General features: G+C 39.7%; 1 protein-coding gene across 15 annotated transcripts in view; it reads left to right on the top strand.

Moving 5' to 3' along the window:
- Positions 1-23395, top strand: part of ERC1 (ELKS/RAB6-interacting/CAST family member 1) — a 1001239-nt gene that overhangs the window by 642122 nt on the left and 335722 nt on the right. For all 15 annotated transcript variants that reach the window (XM_029599916.1, XM_029599915.1, XM_029599914.1 and 12 more), the window contains one exon: positions 14936-15096. In XM_029599916.1, the coding sequence (XP_029455776.1) occupies positions 14936-15096 (161 nt within the window). The remainder of the gene's footprint in view (positions 1-14935; positions 15097-23395) is intronic.

Genomic DNA, 23395 nt, shown 5'->3' with positions numbered 1-23395 from the left:
TTCCGCTTGTGATTTAACTACTCTGAATAATTTTGTATCATCTGCAAATTTGATTACTTCACATCATATTCCTTTCCAGATCATTTATAAATATATCGAAATGCACTGGTCCATGTACAGATCCCGGAGGCACACCACTATTTACCCTTTTCCACTGAGAAAATTGACCATTTAATCCTACTCTCTGTTTCATTTGTTTGGTGCTCATCTAAATGCCTCAAACATTTTTCATTTGATAAAAATAACTATTGTATATGGACAATTTTTGCATGAATCTTGTTTAATGTCAATTTATGCTTATTGGATTGCTAATGTAATTTAAACTAAAATAGCAATTATTGCTAAGTAATTATGTTTCTTCTATCAGTAGCTGAATATGTACTTTATCCCATCAGCCATCAATATGTCTATAAATTGAAATCAGTGAAGTTCATTAAGAGTTTTTCTATTGGCAAAGATTATTTTAAGAGTTAACATGGTTTTGGAAAGGGAAATCTCCTCTTACCAGTTTACTAGGTTTTTTTGAAAGTGTAAATAAACATGTGGATGAAGGTAAACCAGTTGATGTATAGTGTATTTGAATTGTCAGAAGACATTTGACAAAGTTCCTTATGAGAGATTCCTCGGGAAGCAGAGCCCTATTATGTTTTGGTATTTGGATAAAAGAGAGGAAACAGAGGGTAGGACTAAATGGTCAGTTTTCCAAATGAAGAAAGTTCATTAGTGGAGTTTCCCAAGGTTTTGTAGTAGGACCTATGCTATTTAGAATATTCATAAATGATCTTGAGAAAGGAATGAGGTGACCAAATTTGTAGATGACACACAATTATACCTCCGACCCTATTCCCCTCTCTTCCCAATAGTGTTGCCCTTTGCTCTTATCTCCAATCTCCTGCAGAAGAATGCCGGGAGCAGGAAAAATCCCTTCTCAGCATGAGGTGTCTCCTCCCTCAGCTGATTGGTTCATGTGACCAGAATGAGCCAATCAGGTGCTGGAGGTAAGGCAGCAGCTCAGCAGGCCTTTCTCTCTACCATGCTGATTGGAGCCAGAGAAAACAAGAGAGGAGGTAGTGCAGGATGGAATCTGCCATTAAAAGAGCAGTTGATTACGAGGAACTGCAGAAGGACCTTACATAAGAACATAAGATACTAGGTCAAACCCAGGGTCCATCAAGCCCAGTATTCTTTCTTCAGCAGCGGCCAATCCAAGTCATAAGTACCTGGCAAATACCCAAACATTAAATTGATCCAGTGCTACTAATGCTGGCAGCAAGCAATGGCTATTCCCTATTGATTATTAGAGGTTTATAGGCTTCTCCTCCAAGAACTTGTCCAAACCTTTTTTAAACCAAGCTACACTAACTGCCTTATTAACCTTGTGAGATTAGGAGACTGAGCATCTAAATGGTTGATGCAATATAATGTGAAGAAGTGCAAAGTAATGGATGTAGGGAAAAATAATCCCAACTACAAATACACGATGTTGGGTTCCATATTAGTCTCCACCCAGGAAAAGGACCTTGGAGTCCTTGTGGACAATACTTTGAAATTTTCAATGTGCGGCAACGGTCAAAAAAGTAAATAGAATGTTAGGAATTATTTGGAAAAGAATAAAGAACAAAACTGAGAATATTATAATGCCTCTGTAAATAACCATAGTACGATCAGATCTTGAGTATTGTGTACAGTTCTGGTCATCCCCATCTCCAAAGACTTAGCGTATATAGAAAAAGTACAGAGAAGGGTGATAAAAATGATAAAAGGGGTTGAAGAGTTCCTTAAGGAGAAAGGCTAAACAGATTTGGGCTCTCTAGCTTGGCAAAGAGATGACTAAGAGAGGATATGATTGAGTTTTATGAAATCATGAGTGGGGTGCAGAGCCATAGCTAGGCCATTTGGCACCTATGGCCAAGTGAAAAAGTGCGCCCTTACCCTGTACACAACATAAAACATGAGCTGGGAGACTCTATTAAATGCAGGGTGCTTTAGCATTTAGTTTTCCCCTGCTCCTCTGGGCTTCTAGTTCAATTGGAACCAGTTCGATCCTGGCACTATGAGCCTTCATTCAAAAACTGAACTGGAAACCCCAAGAAGCCAGATGTTGCGTGTTATGCAACACCAGAGAAATGTATGTATTTATGAAATGCATTTCAGTTTCTATAAAAGAGAAACAGAAATGTATTTCCTCCCAGTATTGTACAAAATATAGTATCATGAGCCGTACATTCTCAAAGTTGGCATATTCTTTTCACTACATTGAATATAACATACTTTTTCTAACCTTGCTGTCTGGACATTTTATTTTTCTAATTATGTTGGTCCTATTTGGAAAACAGAACAAGCCAGGTTGCTATAGATCCCTACACAGAAACCTCATGCTACCAGAATACCTCACTGGGATGGTGGGGGGAGTAGAGCGGCTCCCCTATGGGGAGGGACTGGAGAGGTTGGGACTTTTCAGCTTGGAGAGGAGACGGCTGAGGGGGGATATGATAGAGGTGTTTAAAATCATGAGAGGTCTAGAACGGGTAGATGTGAATCTGTTATTTACTCTTTCGGATAGTAGAAAGACTAGGGGGCACTCCATGAAGTTAGCATGGGGCACATTTAAAACTAATTGGAGAAAGTTCTTTCTTACTCAACGCACAATTAAACTCTGGAATTTGTTGCCAGAGGATGTGGTTAGTGCAGTTAGTATAGCTGTGTTTAAAAAAGGATTGGATAAGTTCTTGGAGGAGAAGTCCATTACCTGCTATTAAGTTCACTTAGAGAAAAGCCACTGCCATTAGCAATGGCAACATGGACTAGACTTAGTTTTTGGGTACTTGCCAGGTTCTTATGGCCTGGATTGGCCACTGTTGGAAACAGGATGCTGGGCTTGATGGACCCTTGGTCTGACCCAGTATGGCATTTTCTTATGTTCAAACAGCCCCTCATCAAATACAGAATAGAGAGACCATAAAGTATAAATAAAAATGTACAGACAAAAACTGAACTGGAAACCACAGTGCAACAATGGTAAAACAGAAACTTCAGCATTCCCCATAAAACATCAAAACAATAAAATCAAGAAATATAAAACATCTATCATAATAGTAAAACCTTACCAATATAAAAAAATTTTCAAAACAGCTGACAGAATATCCAATAAATGAACACTCATCTAAAAATATTTAAAATGGAAATAAAATATTTCAGAATATTAAATACATCAAACACCCAATAAATTAAAACTAATGAGGATATTTTAAAAAATCCTCCACTTTCCATATCTGGGAATTTTTGATTTCCAGATGCCCTGAGATTGCGCACACACTTTCTCTTCTGTCACAAGGTTAGTCATAATCAAAAAACAACTCTCAAAGAAATTTTGAGATGGTGGTAACAGCCATATCAATAGTGACCAGAATAACAACTGTTAAACCACACAGAATTTAGAATAAATATGAACACCAAAGGTGAAACTGATTTTTTCTCTCTCATTTAGCAGACCTCCTGCATGGGCATTTTTGTAATGCTAAATAGCATGAAAATTTATGCACCAACAGATATAATCATAGCTGACACGGACCCGTGTTTCGGCTATGCCTTCGTCAGGGGGCCAAAATTTGATGTTGGACGCGGCTTAGCTTGCCGGCCTGCCTGTAGTGCGTTTCTTAGCTTGCCGGCCTGCCGGTAGTGAAGAAACTCACTACCGGTAGGGCCGGCAAGCTAAGCCGCGTCCAACATCAAATTTCGGCGCCCTGACGAAGGCATAGCCGAAACATGGGTCCGTGTCACCTATGATAATATCTGTTGGTGCATAAATTTTCATGCTATTTAGCATTACAAAAATGCCCATGTATGAGGTCTGCTAAATGAGAGAGAAAAAATCTTTCACCTTTGGCGTTCATATTTATTCTAAATTGTGTGGTTTAACAGTTGCTGTTCTGGTCACATGCTTAGTCATATACACAAACACATACACAGAGGCTTTCTCATGCTCATTCATACACACACACGCTCTGTCTCACATGCTCATACATACATTCACATGCTCAGTCATATAGAGATATATACTCTCTCTATTCCTGTCATACATACATACATGGTTTATCTCACATGCTCAATCACACACACATGCTCTCACATGCTCAATCATTATGCACATACATGCGCACATACTTGATGTCTCAGGCTCAGTCATACATTGCATACGCTCTGGGGCGATTTTTCAAACCTGCGCTTGGGCGTACATATGCGCGCGCTACCTGGCGCGCGCACACGTATGCCTGATTTTATAACCTGCTCGCGCAGGCGCTCGCATGTTATAAAATCGGGGTTTGGCGCACGCAAGGGGGTGCACCAACGCCCACGAACTTCCCCTGTTCCCCCCTAACCTTTCCCCCCTTCCCCTAACCTTCCCCCCTAGGCCTACTCTAGCGCCCCCCCCCCCCAAATTCTTGTTATATCTTTTGCGTGCGCCGGCAGTCTGCCGGCACGCGATCCTCCAACACAGCGGCAAATGGCCGCTGTGCTGGAGGCCTCTGGCCCCGCCCTTTTAGGAAAGCCCCGGGACTTAGAAGCGTCCCGGGGCTTTACGCACGTCGTCGGGCCTTTATAAAATAGGCCCGGCGCTCGTAATTCCTCTGAAAATCTGGCCCTCAGTCTCATAAGCTCAGTCATACACGCATACACACGCAATCTCTCATACTCAATCATATATACACACACCCACTATCTCTCCTGCTTAATCATACACACACATGCTCTATTTCTCATGCTCTTTCACTTGTTTCCCCCTCTGGAAGAACTAGGGGAGGCAGTAGCAGCCTCCTCCTTCAGCCCGGAGAGCCATTAGACTCTTCCTCTTGCTTCTAGTCTTTGGCCCCTACTGCTCCTGCTTATTACTGTGGGGAGGTGAGGAGGGAGTGAGAGGCAAATGCGTCTTTCCGCCCCCACAGGCCATGCTCCTCCTAACTGCCGGTGGGGGGTTGGGGGAGGTTGAAGTTTCTTGCAACTGTGCAGCCTGTGCTGCTCCTGGCTGCTGAGACGGGAAACAGGTTTGGGAGGCCATTGCTGCTTCTTGTGGGTCCATGGCCACCGGGGAGTGGAGGGGAGGAGAATGGAAGGCTGATGCTGAATATTTCAGCCTCACAGGTCGCACTCCTTTTGACTGCTGTGGTGGGAGGGAGGTGCAGCTTCTTTTGTGGCTCCATGGCCGCGCTTCTTCTGGGACAGGAGTTGTGGAAGGCTGATGCCGCTTGTCACAGCTCCATGGGCTGTACCTTCTGACTGCCGGGGGGGGGGGGGGGGTGGAGGAAGAGGCTGATGTTTTTTCAGCTTCTGTTTGCAGACTGAGGGGAGGGGCTGTGAAGCTTCCTTTTTGCTGGTCGGCAGCATTGTTGATCTTTTTGTTCCTGATTTGGACCCCCACCCCACACAGACACATGCTTTCAAGGACAGCCCTGATGGTAGGCAGGACACCAGATGCAAGCACAGCAGTTCTTGCCCAAAAGTTGTATCTGGTAGAGAGGAGGCAGCTCTTCAGCCAAATTGTAAGAGAGATGGCGCCCTCTGGCAGATAGCGCCTAAGGCCTCAGCTGGCCTACGGCTCTGGTGGGGTGGAATGGTGTAAATAGGGGAATGTTATTTACCCTTTCAGATAACATTAGGACTAGGAGAAACTTGCAACGTGCAGATTTAAAATAAATGACAGGAAGTATTTTTCATTCGGCACATGATCATAGAAATGGCAGAAATGGCTCATCTAGACTGCCCACCCACCCCAGTTAATTTAGTTTTAGAATTCCCATCACTCCCTTAATCCCCAGTATTTATCCCATGCTTTCTTTCAGATATTGTTTTTCCACCTCCTCTGGGAGGCCATTCCATGCAGCCACCACCCTGTCTATTAAAAAAAAAAATTTCCTAAGATTACTCCTGAGTCTACCCCCTTTCACACTCATCTGTTGCCAAAGGATGTAGTCAAGGTGTAGTGTGGTTCAAAATAGGTAGGTTTGGGAAAGCCGGTGCTTATTCCTGGGAGTGAGATACAAGAAATAGATCAACCATTGGGAATCTGCCAGGTACTTGTGACCCAGACTGGCCAGTGTTGGAGAAAGGATGCTGGGCTTTTTTGGACCTTGGTCTGACCTGGCACAGCACTCTTTTTCTCGTGTTATAAAAGAATACTATTTCATTAAATAAAAAAAAACAAAAACCAAACAGCAGTACATTAGGAGTATTCTGATTGAATTGTTACTGGAGAGTTCTCCAAAGATAAACTCTGTTTGAGTCATGTGAGTGCATTGCATGCTTTCTTATAGGACTACTTAAAAAAAAAAAAAAATAGAATATTTGAGAAGGTTCAAGTGCTTTCTGTTGGTATATTTGACCATTATTGAACCAGAAAGAACTCTTCATGGACCTCTGTCTTTTATTTTTACAAGCTCAGTTATTTTTTTTTTATTGGTTTTCATTCTACATTGTTTCCTCTTGGACAGCTCCGTGAGTGACCTTGGACCTTATCACGTTATAGCATGCCAGTCATATCTTTTGTTTTGTTGTTGCAAAGTTTCTTATTTCATTTTAATGTTACCTTCAGCCTCCCTTCTGCAATGTAGGGCAAGATGGCATTGAAGCAGACTTAATAGCTTCAAGGACTGCTTCAGCTGAAAACTCAAGATGTTATTTATGGCTGATCACACAGCTAACAGCAGATAATCTGAAGGTGGAAAGCACTGCAGACTGAGAGATCTGCCCAAATATACCTCAAGCTCTTGGGATCTAGCAGGATAGAACCCAGGCCTGCCTTGCTAGCTCAGTACTAATCCAGAAATCTAACAAGGGTCTGAAGGCAGACAAAATATAAAGTGGTTGCACCAAATGGACAAGTTCTCTTCTGCATTTGTGTCTCTGCTACCCTCAGAGTCATGGAGAGTAAAGGTTCCTGGCTTCCAGCAGATCCAATTCCAGTAACGTTTTCAAAGAGCGCCATCAAACCCATTAAAATGACCCCCCTTCTCCAAGGCCTACAGGTTTAAGGTTGCACAGGGGCTCCTTAAACTGAATTGTGAAATCAGACTTAAGTATGCCTTTCCAAAAATACCTCTGGCAGTCAGGGCTTTTGCACAAAAGTAAAAGTTTGATTTTCCTTATTACACCCTACTTGATGAGGCACATTTCATTCCCTTGGAGATATCTGTGGCAAAATATATCAGTAGTTAAATATCCATCATCCAAACTTCTCCATGTCTCCCTTATTGACCTGGCTACCAAGACGTTAGAGAGTGGTAGATGCTTCATCTGGAAGGCAATTTCTCACGTCCTTTGACTTTGGGTCATTGCTGTGATAGTCACATAACTAGTCTGTCAGTTATTACAGGTAAATACTCATACGTTTTGTATTGTTTCCAAAGCAAAATCTTCATGATTATATTACTGTAACAAAACTTGATAGTATCACAATATTTATTTATTTGATTTATAAATATTGCAGAGAATTTGCTCTGTTTTAGCCTTCCAGTAACAATATCAAATGTCATGTATTATTTGATCAAAATAAAGGGAAAAACAAGGAACTAAATCACATGGGAATTAGTATCAGAATCAAACGTGCTCTACAAAGTATAATATACAGCTCCTTGCCCGCAATGGGCTTCAACCAGTATCATACAATTGAGCACCTAGTTAATGTCATATACTATATCCCATGTTTATACTAAGCCTAAACACTATTCATTTCAAACTGTTTACAAAAACTCACCAAAACCTGCTCTTATTTTATTAATAATGCTTAAAAATGACTTATCTTGTAAATAGGCAATCTGTTCTTTTTAACCTCCAAACTCAGCAACATAACTCAAGTGCTCAATAAATCATCCCAACATTGACAGTGTTTTGGTACAATCATTCCTGCTTCAGGGGAAATATTGCAATCTAAAAAAGAGCACAGAAAATAACGTTAAAAATGAATAAACACAAAATAAAGTAAAATAAAACAAGAAAAACCACCCAGTGAAAACACCTTCTACATGGCCCCACTCGGCTCACACATTATCTTGAAAAAAAGCATGGCAACGCTCTGCTCTCTGTCTAAAATACTCCAGTTTTTAAACCCCCACACAACATTCTCATCTGGCCAATCAGAAGAATCTCAGAAGTGCCCTCACATAAAAACTGACCAATCGATCTCTTTATTTAGCCGTAAGGGGTGGGCTTTCTGTAGCGTGAATATCCAACATTATTCAGCTTGTAACAATTGCAACTTATGATCACCTCCCTGACCATCTACCTTTAGCATCTCCAAAACACTAAAAACTGAGATCGATTGGTCAGTTTTTATGTGAGGGCACTGGTTGAAGCCCATTGCGGGCAAGAGCCTATAGATTATACTTTGTAGAGCACGTTTGATTCTGATACTAATTCCCATATGATTAGTTAGTTAATCCTCATTTTTCCCTTTATTTTGTGCAAGTTTGTATGCAAGGCTGTCTTGTTCATTAATTTTGGGATATATTAATTGATGTCATATTTAACAGCAAATAGCACATGATGTTATCAGGACTACACTGCTTTATTTTATAATGCAGAAGGATCCAATCCCAAAGCAAGAAATAGAATCCTTCTTTCTTTTGAAAAAATGCATTATCCTCTTGTGTATAAATGGGCCTTCGGTTTTGAAAAGTTTTACATATTTTTATTTATACAGGGAATCTACATATTTCATAGACTGAGCAACATTAATATTTTTGGGCCTCCTCTGATCCTCAGAGACAGAGTTAACATAGAAACATAGAAATGATGGCAGAAAAAGACCAAATGGTCCAGGCAGTCTGCCCAGCAAGCTTATGGTTGCACCAGCCATGCCATACAGGTCTCCCCCATAAAGGTATTATCGGGGGGAGGGGAGTGGCAACTTCCATGCCATACAAGTTACCCCCATACTTAGTTTCCAAAACCGTTGAAGTCAGGGCCCTTGTTGGTTCCTATATGAGTCGATTTCCCAGTTATCTTTTGCTATTTGAAGCAGAGAGCACTGTTGGAGTTACATCACAAGTATAAGGCTTATTGGTTAAGGTTAGTAACAGCCACATCAACAAGTTACCCCCAATGCTTATTTGTTTTCCCAGATAGTAGAATTCATATCCTTGTTGGTTGCTGTCCAAAATTAATTCCACTTCCCCCCCCCCCCCCACCACCATTAAATCAGAGAGCAATAGTGAGTTGATCAACAGTATGAAGGCTTGTTGGTTAAGAGTAGTAACCACCACACCAGCAAGTTACCCCCATTCACTCTTTTCCTCATTTCCATTCTCTAGCCTTTAGGGATCTACAGTGTTTATCTCATGCCCCTTTGAAATCTTTCACCATTTTTGTCTTCACCACTTTCTCCAGAAGGGCATTCCAGGCATTCACCACCCTCTCCATGAAGAAATATTTCCTGATGGTTCTGAGTCGTCCTCCCTGGAGTTTCATTTTGTGACCCCTAGTTCTACTGATTTCTTCCAACAGAAGTGGTTTGTCAAATGTGCATCATTATTTCAGGTATCTGAAGGTCTGTATCATATATCCCCTGCACCTCCTCTCCTCCAGAGTACACATATTTAGGTCCTTTAACTTCTCCTCATAAGTCGTTTGATGGAGACCCCCCCCACCATTTTTGTTGCCCTTCTCTGGACTGCCTCCATCCTGTTTTGAGATACGGTCTCCAGAACTAAACACAATACTCCAGGTGAGGCCTCACCAAGGACCTGTACAAGGGGAATATCAACTCTTTATTTCTTACTGGTCATCCCTCTCTCTATGCAACCCAGCATTCTTCTGGCTTTAGCTATCCCTTGTCACATTGCTTCACCATCTTCAGATCGCTAGACACTATCACCCCAAGGTTCCTCTCTCGCTCTGTGCACAACAGCCCTTCACCTCCCATCATGTACAGCTCTTTCGGATTTCCACACCCCAGATGCTTGGCTCTGCACTTCTTGGCATTTAATCCCAGCTGCCATATCTTCAACCACCGTTCAACTTTCCTTAAATAGTTCTTATAACTTTCCCAAGCACAGGTATTCACTGGAAAAACATTGCAGAATAAGGCAAATTTGGGTTCCCAAATTAAATGTAATCAATAAACAAAATATATTAGTCTCCAAAGAAATATACTAGTTCCTTTATGTGCATTTAGATTGCCTGTTTCCACCCAGTGTAAAGGATTCTGATCAAGTACTGGCTATTGGCACAAGTAACCCTGTTAATCTGGTTTTTGTCATCCAAGAAGTGATTAATTACTAAAATTGAAGTCTAAGGCTGAAAATATGGAATCGCAATTTTTTTTTTTTTTAAAGCACTTGCTCGCTAATTAGGTAAAGGTTTGTTGCCACAAAATTGTTCCTTGGCAAGTAAACAACTAACATACGCTCTGACTTGTGCTTGTTGCAGTTGGCAAAGTGCTTGTTTTGATTGAGGTTACGTGTTGTGTTACTAAACAGATGTTTTGTGGTAGAGACGCCCCTTGTTCCCCATTCCCCAATTTAAAAAAAAATGTTCACCCAAATAATTGTGATTGTTGAAATTGGATCCTAATAGGCTGTTAAAAAGAAAACAAGATCATGTATGAAATGCATACAATACCTCTTTTGAACCTTTTTCATGGCTAGTTTTTTCTTTATTTCTTTGATCACATGCCTTTTGTTTTTCCTTTTTTATTCTGTTTTTCTTTCCCTCTGCTTTTGGTCTTTTACTCTGCCTCTTAATTTATTCTTATACTTGATCTTTTTATTGAACATAGTCTAGGATACAAATTATACTGGCTGCAGTCTATTAATAGCAAATTGCAAACCAGGCAAAACTAGGCTTAAGCCACAAAATTCAATTTTTTATGTTCACTTTTTGCTTTATTTATTCTGTATGTTTTCTTTAATGTGTACCTGAAGAGATTCATTTCCTGTGATAGATTCCTGAGATGTGAAAAATGTTATTTTAAGCTTGGGCAGTCTTCTACCTCCCAACCTTATTCCTGTCTTTAAGCTTGCTCTAGTCTAGGCAGTATGGGAGCACAAAGTTAATGAGGTGTGTTATTTCTCCAGAAGTTCAGCTTTTCTTTAGTAGAAAGAATGAAATCACATGCTTGTTTGGGAAGAACCAGGGCAGCTGCAGTCTAAGAGGGTGAAAATTGTCAAACATCCTGTAATTATCTGCTTTTAGAACTTGGGATAAAATATCATTCCTAGGTTAAACACTTTGTGTAAAGTATTCTATCAACAAGAAAGAAGCACATTTTGCCTCTAAAAGTGGCTTCATTTTTATGGAGAGGTGACCAAAGTGAAACCAAAGGCACTTAGCACTTAACAAATGCATATTATTGGACCTGTCTCACGAATAACAAACTCAGTTTGTCTTGTTTGAATTCTTTGCTCAGCACTTTTGAACCCATGTATAGTTTAATTATGCCTCACTTTTTATAACCTATCAATGTCTCATCTTTAGAGAGAGTCTGACCTTTCCCATTGGGTGCCAGAGCCCTACATTTTACAAGGAATTTAAATAATGGACGCAGAACTGTACACATGTAGTTCAATATTTTCTGCCTCCTACTATTTTATAGAAACTGATTGATTGCTGTAGATTGATGGTTACTTGAAAAGTTAGGTAAAAGATGGTAACATATTGTATGACAGCATATAAAGATGCAAAGGTTCATTCAGTCTGCCCAGCAAGTTTTTAAATTAGTAACCTTACCCCACATGCCCTCTGTTTAGGATAGTATATGCTGCTCTGTGCATGTTATAATGTCCACCCTTTGCCTTCTGTGAAAAGTACTAGTACATGCGCACTATATACACTAGCTTAATGTCAAACCTAGAAGCCGATTAACTGAAGTGCATTGAATTTCACAAAGCCTGCTTTGTGTGTAAAAATGGCAACTTGTACTCTTAAGTTGTGCTTAGGAGCACAAGTTTCTTTTATGTGTGTGAAGTGAATTATGCAAACTTTTTTAGCTTTGCATAGAGTAAACTTATCCACATAAGTTTACTCTTGCCAAATTTAATGCAAAATCAAAGCTGTTAAGCTGTTGAGATGCAAATTCATAGAAAGCAGCTCATTAACTATATCTGCAGCACTAAATTAGTGTGAAAAGGCCTTTACAGGCTGGTTTCCACTAAAATAACTATACTTCAATGTGGTATAGTTACTTTTTTTTGCAGAGTTGTCCATAGGAAACTTCTGCAAGTGTTATGTTTTTCTACCAGATTTATTTACATGCCAGTCCTAGTAGTAAACATACATATGAAATATCGCAAGTTGTGCATGAAATTCAGTTCATTTTAGTGTACCACCTCCCCAAGACAGTGGTGTTATTTCATACATGTGAACGGAGCTATAGCAGGATACATCAAACGAGATTTGAAAAGAAAAAAATATAGAGGAAGCGTCACAGGAGCAGGATAAGGAAGATAATATTGTTGTCCTTTTAAAATTGTTTTGAAAACTTCAAAAAAACAGTTGCCTTCACCATCTTGCCCAGTACAGTGTCTCAGGTGCAAGTTAAAAATGCAGTGTTTCCCAACCCTTTCAAGTCCAGGCCCCACCTACATAAACAAAAATGTTTGACATACCAACCTTCATGGAACAGGCAGTGCGGACACACACAGGACTCATATGGCCAAAAGAAGAGCTAGGGAAGCACTGAAAGCTCCATTAGTCTCTCCTCCAAATTTTAAAAGAAAGGGATTTACATGGACCCATCACAATGGACCAGCTCCCTTTATATACAAGTTCAGGAGAAGGTAGCGGGAAGGGAAGGTGTTGATGGAGGAGAGGGAATGTGATGATGATGCCAGGGGCTAGGAAGAGAAGAGGGAAGAGAAGGCGATGATGTTGGCGGTGTGTGGGGAAAGGGAAGGGAGAAGGTGGGAATGATGCCAGGTGTGGCAGAAGAGGAAAGAGAAGCTGATGATGCTGGGGGTGGAAGGAACGGAAAGGGAATAAGATGATGATGATGATGTTGATGATGTCAGGGAGGTGGGTGAAGAGAGAAGAGAAGGTGGTGATACCAGGGGGTGGGAGGGAAGGAAATAGAAGAGAAAGCAATGATGGTGACGTTTCTGATGTGCCACAAGGACATGAACCCTGTGCCGGGTGTGCTACTAGATAAAAAGGTTTGGGAACCACTGATCTAATTTACATTAGTTTGATTATCAGACTGGTTTGCTTTCTTCTTGAATTCAAACAATAATAGTAATAATTTGGATCTCTATTGTGCATTTGATCCAGATTGAAACCCAGTATGTTATATTAGGACACCAGATTACCTACAGAAAAAACGGCCATTGTCATCACTTTGCAGGCTGGTTGTAGCAGGAGCAGCACAGGACTCAGGATCAGGGCAATGCCAGGATCTTCTGCCTGACCAGTTCCTCCCCCTTGGGTTGAGCCCATAGGTTTTGGTGGGCAACAGGACCTTAGATGGAGTTGAACTGGAGAACAGGGATACAGGAGGGCACCCACTAAGGCAGAGCTGGCTGCAAGTACAGAAGAGTGCCTACAAGACAACGAACAAGGAATGCACCAAAATGACCAACCAACAAGTAGACAGCCCCCAGAACAAGGCTGAAACAGAGTACAAAGGAAGACAGGCACAAGACAAACATGATACCAGAAGGCCAATTCTAAGGCCAAGCAAGCAGGACGCAACACACACAAGGATATAGAAGGCCACACGAAAAACAGTAGCAAAACCAAAGATCTAGACAAGGGCTAAGACAAGGTGCAAGTGTGGCCACAGCAAAGAGTAGAAAGGAGATGCCAAGATGAGGCGGGGAGCTGAGAGTGAGGCAGGCTTTTAAGGTGTGGCAGGACTGAGTCATAATGCCTTCAAGGCAAGCCTGTGCAGCTCAGACTACGGCCCACAGCAGCCAGGATCCTTGCACTCATCTTTTCAATGGGTGGCCTGGTAGTCTAGTTTTCGTCTCTGAAATCTTATCAGAATCCATGGGAATACTACATTCTGCTTAAGTGATCTTACGGTCTTCTAACAGATATTTTAAACAATATAATTTAAATGTAGTGAAATAGAAAGTCAGTTGGAAAAGTTCACCTCATTTAACAAAGAACCGTATGGAGGAAACATGGGAAATCAACGAGGAATCTTATTCCTGTAATACTTTTGAAGCATTTGTTTTTCAACCTGTTTCATGCTGCTTGTTGAATTGGTAGGGATAAATAAAGTACATTAAAAAAAAGAGTATCAGTTGCATTGTTTTGTAATAGGGAATAAGGATTGGGGAATTTTTGGTAAGCTATATTATATGTAAGGCTTTCAGAATGGCAGTGTAGGAAAATAAGGTGGGGGGGGGGGGGGGTTGTGTGTATGGACCATATAGCTCAGGTGGTAGCAATGCAGATATCTCCATAATTCTTGCATTGGTGACCTCTGAAACGCTTATGCTGAAATATGGTATGAGGACAATTTTGAGAGAGTACAGAGGTTGCAGGCCCACGTACATTTACCCACACAAGGCTGGGGAAGCATTCAAATAGGCCTTCTCCAGCTGGTAAAGGCTCAATCAAAAAAATCAAATCAAAAAAGCATTTACCCATGGAGAACCCCTTTGAAAATTGCCCTCGTATATGTTAAGACAGTTAATTTAATTCAACCTCTTTGCTTCATGGAGTTTTATGCCAGCATCTATAGATCCATTTCAGTGAGTGGTTCACATTAAATATAAAGCTTGACGCAAAAAAAAATCTAAGCTTAAAATTGTATCTCAGGAGGAGAAGGGCTACAATTTACCCAGACCACCCACTGTTATCTTCTTTTTAATACTATCCCTCTTTATTTTCCTTGAAATAAAATCAAATATTTTATTCCTCTGTTGGTTCAAAAAATCTCTTTCCCTGTCATATTTGTAATGTCTAGTAAATTTGTCTTTTTTTACTTTTCTCTCTATTCCAGGTAGAGGAGTTGATGATGGCCATGGAGAAAGTGAAACAGGAGCTAGAGTCCATGAAGGCAAAACTGTCCTCTACACAGCAGTCGTTGGCTGAAAAGGAAGCCCACTTGACTAATCTGCGAGCCGAGAGGCGGAAACATCTGGAGGAGGTGCTGGAGATGAAGTAAGAGTCTGGAATTTTATTCAGAGCATGTGACTTTCAGGCTGATGCAATACTGTGCACTGTCCACAGCGCACAGCTCAAAATGCGATTGGACATGCGTCCATAATCCCTGATGCAAAATGGGGGTTAGAGTGTCCAAAACACGCATAGCTAATAGCGCTCATCACATGTAAATTCCTGTTGATGAGGCTATTAGCTATTTCCCCCCCAATGCAAAAAAAAAAAAAAAATTGCACACGATGCACACATTTTTACTCTCCAAAATTATCCTGAGCAGGAGTTAATTTTTTAGGAGCCTAAAAAGTATACAGAAAAGCAGAAAATGCTGCTTTTCTGTTTGTCCTCTGACTTAATATTGTGGCAATATTAAGTCTGAGAAAGTGGGAAAAAGTAGAAAGCATAGGAAGGGGGAGGGAGAGGGGAAAAGGGGAAAAAAGCTGAGGTAATGAGGAAACAAGGTGAGACAGGGGAATCAGCTGAGATAGTAAGGAGTAAGAAGAGGGAGAAGAATCCGTAGAGATACAGGAATGGGAGAAGAACTGAGGTAGTGTGAGAGGGAGGGAGGGAAGAACCTCGGGAGGGGGAGAAGGGAAAAGTGAGGAAAAGAGGAAAGATAGTGAAGGAAAGGGGAGGAAAAGCTGAGGTAGAGAGGTAAGGGGATGATAAGTAAAGGAAAGAGCCAAGGTTGTGAGGCCACTGTCCACCTGGTGGACCCCATCCCATCCGCCAGTGGCCTAAGTAGAGGCTTTGGGCTGAGGGTGGACCGCATCCCACCAGCAGCTGAAGTGGGAGTGGAGGCCATCTTGTGATCCCGAGCCAATAGAGTCTAAAGTGAAGAGACAGGCTCAGAGCTCCCAGAGGAGCAATTGGAAGAAAAGAAGGTGAAGCCTGCATGTATGAGATAGCATATGTATGTGTGTGAGACTGTGTGTGCACGCGCACATGCGTGTGGGAGAGAGGGAGTTTGTATATCTGAGAGAAGAATCATGAGTGTGTGAGCATGAGTATGTATGAGAGAGAGAGAGAGTGTGTACATATATGAAAGAGAGAGAGGAGAAAGTTTGTGTGCTCTCCCTCCACCTCTAATCCCCCAAGTATGGAAAGTGGGAATTTGTTTTTAATCCTTATTAGTTTTAATTATTGGTTGTTTGATGTGTCTGCTGTTTTTACTGGTGTTTGGGAAATTTAAATGAGTTTTTAAATATTGGATGTTTATTTTCCAGCTGTCTTTAAATATTTTGTTTTGTTATTAATATGGTTTTACTATTTTGATTTTATATTTCTTGATTTTATTATTTGATATTTTGAGGAATGGTGAGGTTTCTGTTTCTGCATTGTTGCACTGTAAACAGAGTCTGGCTTGTTGCGATGTCCAGTTCAATTTTTGTCTGCACATTTCTGTTTCTACTTTATGGTGTGTCTATTCTGTATTTGGTGAGGGTCTGTCAGTATTCTGCATGTGTGACCAAGGTGAGGTATTCTGTTAGTGTGTAGCTTCTGTGGAAGGTTGTATAGCAGACTGGCTTGTTCTGTTTTCCTAATAGGAGGTGTATTGGTATTTTAGGAGCTGGTGTTATATTTGCAGCGTTTCTTTTTCATAGGCAAGATTATTTGAATGCTGGCAGTTAGTGCTGTTTTGGCATGGGAGGTTTGCTATATTGTAATTGTTTACTCATGGCTTTCTGAGGGTCAAGCCCACATTCAACATGCATTACAATAGGCCTAATAATATATGGGTATTTTTGCAGGGTTTTCTGTTTGGTACCACAGCAGTACATATAAATATAGTATACAGGTTGTTTTAAGGATATTTTCACCTTAGAAGACTTTACTCTGTTATTTTAATGCAAAATCTGTTATAATAAATGCATAATTTGTAATTGTGTGTTTGTAGAGGGCCAGAGAGGGGGTGGGGGTGCTAGGGCATCTAATTCTCTTGCTAAAAGACAGGAAACAGAGAGTAGGATTAAATGGACAATTTTCTCAGTGAAAGGGAGTGGGCAGTGGAGTGCCTCAGGGATCTGATTTGGGACCCGTACTTTTCAATATATTTATAAATGATCTGGAAAGAAATACGACAAGTGGGGTAATAAAATTTGCAGATACAAAATTGTTCAGAGTAGTTAAATCACAAGCAGATTGTGATAAATTGCAGGAAGACCATCTGAGGCTTGAAAATTGGGCATCCAAATGGCAGATGAAATTTAATGTGGATAAGTGCAAGTGGATGCATATAGAGAAAAATAACCCATGCTATAGTTACACAATGTTAGGTTCTATATTAGGTGCAACCACCCAAGAAAGAGATCTAGGCGTCATAGTGGATAACACATTGAAATTGTCGGTTCAGTGTGCTGCGGCAGTCAAAAAAAGCAAATAGAATCTTGGGAATTATTAGAAAGAGAATGGTGAATAAAACGGAAAATGTCATAAAGCCTCTGTATCGCTCCATGGTGAGACCACACCTTGAATACTGTGTACAGTTCTGGTTGCCGCATCTCAAAAAAGATATAGTTGCGATGGAGCAGGTACAGAGAAGGGTGACCAAAAGAATAAAAGGAATGGAAAAGCTCTCCTATGAAGAAAGGCTGAAGAGGTTAGGACTTTTCAGCTTGGAGAAGAGACGGCTAAGGGGGGAATATGTTAGAGGTGTTTAAAATCATGAGAGGTCTAGAACGGGTTAATATGAATCAGTTATTTAATGAAGTGCCCCCTAGAAAGACTAGGGGGCACTTCATTAAGTTAGCATGTGGCACATTTAAAACTAATCAGAGAAAGTTCTTTTTCACTCAATGCACAATTAAACTCTAGAATTTGTTGCTAGAGGATGTGGTTAGTGCAGTTAGTGTAGCTGTGTTTAAAAAAGGATTGGATAAGTTCTTGGAGGAGAAGTCCATTATCTGCTATTAATTACGTTGACTTAGAAAATAGCCACTGCTATTACTAGCAACAGTAGAATGGAATAGACTTAGTCTTTGGGTACTTGCCAGGTTCTTATGGCCTGGATTGGCCACTGTTGGAAACAGGATTCTGGGCTTGATGGATCCTTGGTCTGACCCAGTATGGCATGTTCTTATGTTCTTCTTATGTTCATTGACCATGAGTTTGAGAGGAAAGGGGGTGGACCCGGGTAGGGATGAATGTCAGATTTTCATGTTTAGATTACTGGAGCTAAATGAATGAATCACAGGGCAGCAAAAAAGCTAGCACCAGCCCTGAGACACAATGAGTGGGGAAAGATACAGAAAACTCCTTGAGGAAAATGTCTTGCTTGCTGCAAGAAAGCTGAAATAACCCAAAACACACAGCTAAAGCTACACTGGAGTGGCTCAGTCAGAGGTCTGACCTCTATGAAGTTGAAAGATTCCTGTCCATCAACACTCCCAAAGGAATTTTTTCAAAGGCATTTACTGCCTTGAGTCTATTGGGATAGGTCTCCAAGTTGTTGGAGACCTATCCCAATAGACTCAAGGCAGTAAATGCTGCAAAAGGTGCTTCCACCAAAAATTGATTCATTGGGGTGGAGAATTATACCATTGTTGATTTCAATTTTGTTTTTGGAATTCATATATGCTTTATCTCCCCAAAAATATTTTAGACACTTAAAAATATGAAGCATGGTGAGTTGAATGCAAAAAATAATCAAAACTCATTTAAATGTACACAAGTTTGACGCATAGATGCGACAAAATGTGGAAAATATTCCAGGGTAGACTTTCTAGAATCATTGTATGTTAATCATTCATCAGCGTAGGGAGAACCATAGAAAATGGTAATATTTTTTATTTTTTTACAAAGAAAAGATCCAATGTTTTAAAAGAGATGGCAGGCAAACAAACCTTATTTTGCAGTCTCAGGCTTATATTTTGGGATTTCATGCTTTCATATTTGTTTTCCTGATATTTATGACTATACTATATAATATCAATGTTTTGCCTGACTAATCTCAATGAGTCATGATCTTGTTTACAGCCTAAGATTGTTTTGTGTTAATCTATTTATTTAGATATATTTTTAGTTAAATATTTTGGAAATTTATACTTTAGGTTTTTGAAAGCCAGAAGAATAGAATTCTTTCTCATTGTTTTGTGCAATGCTGGAGTAATACTCTCTTTATAAATTAATGCATATGTTTCCAGTATCTTTCAAAATGTGTTCTGATATATATGTAGTTGGAGTGGTAGTATATGTAAAATATATAATCAATTATTGGCATGCTTATTCCAGCAAAATTAATCTTTTGAATTGCTAGGATACTTTTTTCTGTTAACATTTTCAATTAACACCTTCTAAATAACAAGGAGGGGACAATTTAATATTTGAATAGTTTTAAATGTCATGTTATACATTTGTAATGCTGGAACAGTATTACCAGTTGTCAAAGTTATGAAATGTTAGGATGCTTAACCAGAAGGAAAAAATGGAATAGAGAAAATGATTGTAATCCTTATGTGCCTTTTTTTTCATTAACTGTTTTCTTTACTCTTTGAAACAAGTACTGTAAAACAATATCATAGGAGAAGGTTCAAGGCCATTCCTTCTGTATGAAAGTAGAATCTAAACTAGTCGTGACTCCCCGGCTTTAAATCCTCTCATTGCAGTCTTAACTTCATCTGGCACTGGAAACATTTCTTGAAAAAACACATTTTTTATTTTTAATAAAAATAAAATTATAGAGCCTATAAATTTGAAACCAGCTTGCAAGCTGGTATAGTTGAAGGAAGGTGGGAGGATCAGCTCTCAGAGCTCTATGGGACTCTATCCTGTTCCGTTCGGCTGGCAGCCATCCTACTGGCTAAACTGCTATGCCAGACATTAAAACTAAACAAAACTCCCTGCTCCCACTGCAACTCAGGTTCTATATCTGCTGCACTATTAAATATAACCATTCAATCACTGTAAACTTGTGCTATAATGTTTCATGTTTGGGATAAAAACAGGTCTCAATACATTGGTTAGCTGGTAGGAAAAAACTAACAGAAAAAGTCATGCTCTTGGTACATGTGGAGAGGGAATAGTAGAAAAGAGACACATCAGGGTCCCATCAAACTTAGACCACTTGATTTCTACTGGAGTTCTGCAAATCTAGTTAAATTAATATAGCCTTAGTAGCAATACAATAGAACTCTTTTTTGTGACAGCTGGCTTATGTATACAATTTCTAATTATGTAAGACTTCAGTTTCATGATTCAAAAAATCCTAAAATTTCAATTGATTTCTTACCATTTGTAGGCTATAAATTTCTTGGTTCTCCAAGGACAAGTGGGAATAAAACAGCCACATAAGTGTAGGGTGATTTTGTCTGATGGTGCCAACATGGGAAAAAAGCTCTCTCAAACCTCAGAAAGACAGAGAAGTCTTTCTGCGGGAGTTCTCAGGCTGCTGTCATGGATGTAGAAGTCACCTCAGTCTTTTTTTTTTTTTGTCCACCTCAGCGTTCAGACAGGAAACTTGTGTGATATCTGAGCTGTCATAAGATTTGCCATACTACATTAGACCAAAGGTCCATCAAGCCCAGTATCCTGTTTCCAACAGTGGCCAATCAAGGTCACAAGAATCTGGCAAGATCCCGAAGAGTAGATAGATTCCCTGCTGTTTATCCCAAGGAGGGCAACTTTGTCTAATTCCTTGGCATTGTTAATGCCCAGAGTCCTCTGAATAAACCAGTAACAATAACACTGGATGCTCTTGGGTTGCTATCACCAGATTAGAGGCTATTTGCCATCCAGAATTGATTCTGTTTTGGGCACTATGGAGAACATGTCTGCGCAGCTCAATGATCATTCTCAGAACATTCAAGATCATGCTGAGAAATTGATTTCCATTGAGAATAAGATCTCTAGTGTGTCTCACCATAATACTGATTATAATGATTAATAATTTGAATTGCAGAGGTTATTTGAAAATCTCTGAAGTTTTGTTAGAAGATGTAATCTTAGATTGTTGAATTTTCCCAGATGTCCTGTGTTATCTCCCATAGAAATACTTGAGAAGATCTTAATTGATCTTAGGCTTTTCCAAGGATACTATTCCCATGTTTATTATCTGTCTTCTATGAGCTTCCCCATAGCAGGAAAAGATCTTCAAGAAGGTCATTTTGATATCTCTGCCTTTTTGGAGAAGTCTGATTTCTTCATTAAAGGGTGGACTACTCTTTTGGTTAAGTTTCTTAAAGAATCCAACAAGCAGTTGGTTTTAAAGCTTTTCTTTCTTTGAAAGAACTGTATTTTTCATGGGCAAAAGATTTCTATCTTTTCTGATGTTGTGAGGGATACTCAGTGTCATCATAAACTTTCCAATTAAAATATCTTTGTAAGTGTATTCTTAAATATCATGGTAACAATTATGCTTTTTATGGTGTGACTCAATTGGATAATTTTTTTTGGTAATAGGGTGGACTCCCATGGTGTTGTTGCTAATCCCTAGAGATTATAAATGGGCCATGAAAACAATGAAAGCTTATTTTCCTATTAAATATTTCTCTTTATTTTCTCTTCCCTATGTGGTCTACTATGCAATTCTGTTATTCATAATCTTATTATAATGTTGTTCTTCTTGTAGTGATATTACTACAGATTGATGCTATATTTCTGTAAACCAAGCCTTGTTCTTGGATAATTTTGTTAAAGTTAAATAAAGAAATAAATAAAGTGGATTTCTGTAAATCCACTATAATAATGATTAATGGACTTTTCCTCCAGGAACTTATCCAAACCTTTTTTAAATGCAGCTACAATAATAGCTTTCACTACATCTGCTGGCAATGAATTCCAGAGCTTAATTATGCGTCTCATAAAAAAAATATTTTCTCTTTTAATTTTAGATGTATCACCTGGCAACCTCATTGTGTTTTCTCTAGTACTTTTTGAAAGAGGAAACAATTGATTAACGTTTACTCTTTCCACGCCACTCATATTTTATAAGCCTCTATCATATCTCTCCTCATCCGTCTCTTCTCCAGGCTGAAGAGTGTTAACCTCTTCAGCCTTTCCTCTTAAGGAAATTGTTCCATCCACTTTATCATTTTGTTTGCCCTTCTCTGTAGCTCCAACACTGTTACCTCCTGTGGGCTATTCACAATCAATGGTTGGATTTTTTGAATCAAAATACAGTGTTAAATTCATATCAATGTGGTTTTAGGGCCGGTCACAGATAATGTTGTTACTAATTTTTTTTAGATGTCACATCAGCAATTAAACACAGTTAATCATGTGACACTACTGTGTAAGAAGAGTTAGGAATAGGAGGCCAAGTATATTTATGGTTTAAGTCCTACCTAATTGGAAGATTATATCAAGTGCAGAATAAGCAAGATATGTCTATTCTGAGCGAGCTAAGGGTAGGAGACCCACAAGGTAGAGTATTGTCAGCTACATTGTTTAATATACTGTATACTTGAGGTCTCTATGTAAAATCCTGAATCACAGAGTACCATTTTATAAATGGTACACTGATGATGTCCAGTTGTATTTCCCAATAATATTAACCCACGAAAAATGAGAACCCAGAATGTTATTACATCAGAAAAACTTATATATAAACATAAAAAATGTTTATTAAGAATAATACATCCTAACTAAACACACAATACTATCTAACCATTCAACATTCAACCTCATTCATTCATTAAAAACATCAACCAGTGAACAACATGTAAGCAGTTGTAATTACAATTGTTTTCCAAAGAATATACTTTTTGAGGCAATTTTAAATCAAGTGTTTACAGATCTCTCATTTTTAAACACATCAAAAATGAAAAATTGGAATATATGAAAACCTAAAATATTAGGAATTTGTACATGATTAAAAATTCTTCCACAATTAGGGTCTCGTACCCGGGGCAACAAAAATTTAAAAGAATCACGCCCACAAAAATATTCTCGAACGCAGACAAATTAACAACCTACGTCGATGACATTCAATAAAAGTGGGGATATACAGAGTGGACCACTCTCCAGGCAGGCGCAAAAGGTAATATAAAGATTTTGGGGGGATTAGAGTAGGGTTGTGGGGGGGAAAGGTTAGGGAAAGGGGTGGGAAGGTTAGGTTAGGGGGAAGGGAAATTCTCTTCCAGGCCGCTCCGATTTCGGAGCGGCCTGGGAGGGAACGAAGGAAGGCAGCTCGGCTTGGCACGCGCAAGGTGCACAATTGTGCACCCACTTGCGTGCGCTGATCCTGGATTTTATAACTTGCACGCACCTGCATGTGCAAGTTATAAAATAGGGCGTACATGTGTGCGCGCCGGGTAGCACGCGCACTTGTACACCACGCGTGCTCCTTTTAAAATCTACCCCAATG

Source organism: Rhinatrema bivittatum, chromosome 4 (assembly GCF_901001135.1).
Source record: "Rhinatrema bivittatum chromosome 4, aRhiBiv1.1, whole genome shotgun sequence".
NCBI lineage: Eukaryota > Metazoa > Chordata > Amphibia > Gymnophiona > Rhinatrematidae > Rhinatrema > Rhinatrema bivittatum.
Note: the sequence above shows the minus strand (reverse complement) of the source record. Positions and strands in the feature narration are given on the sequence as shown.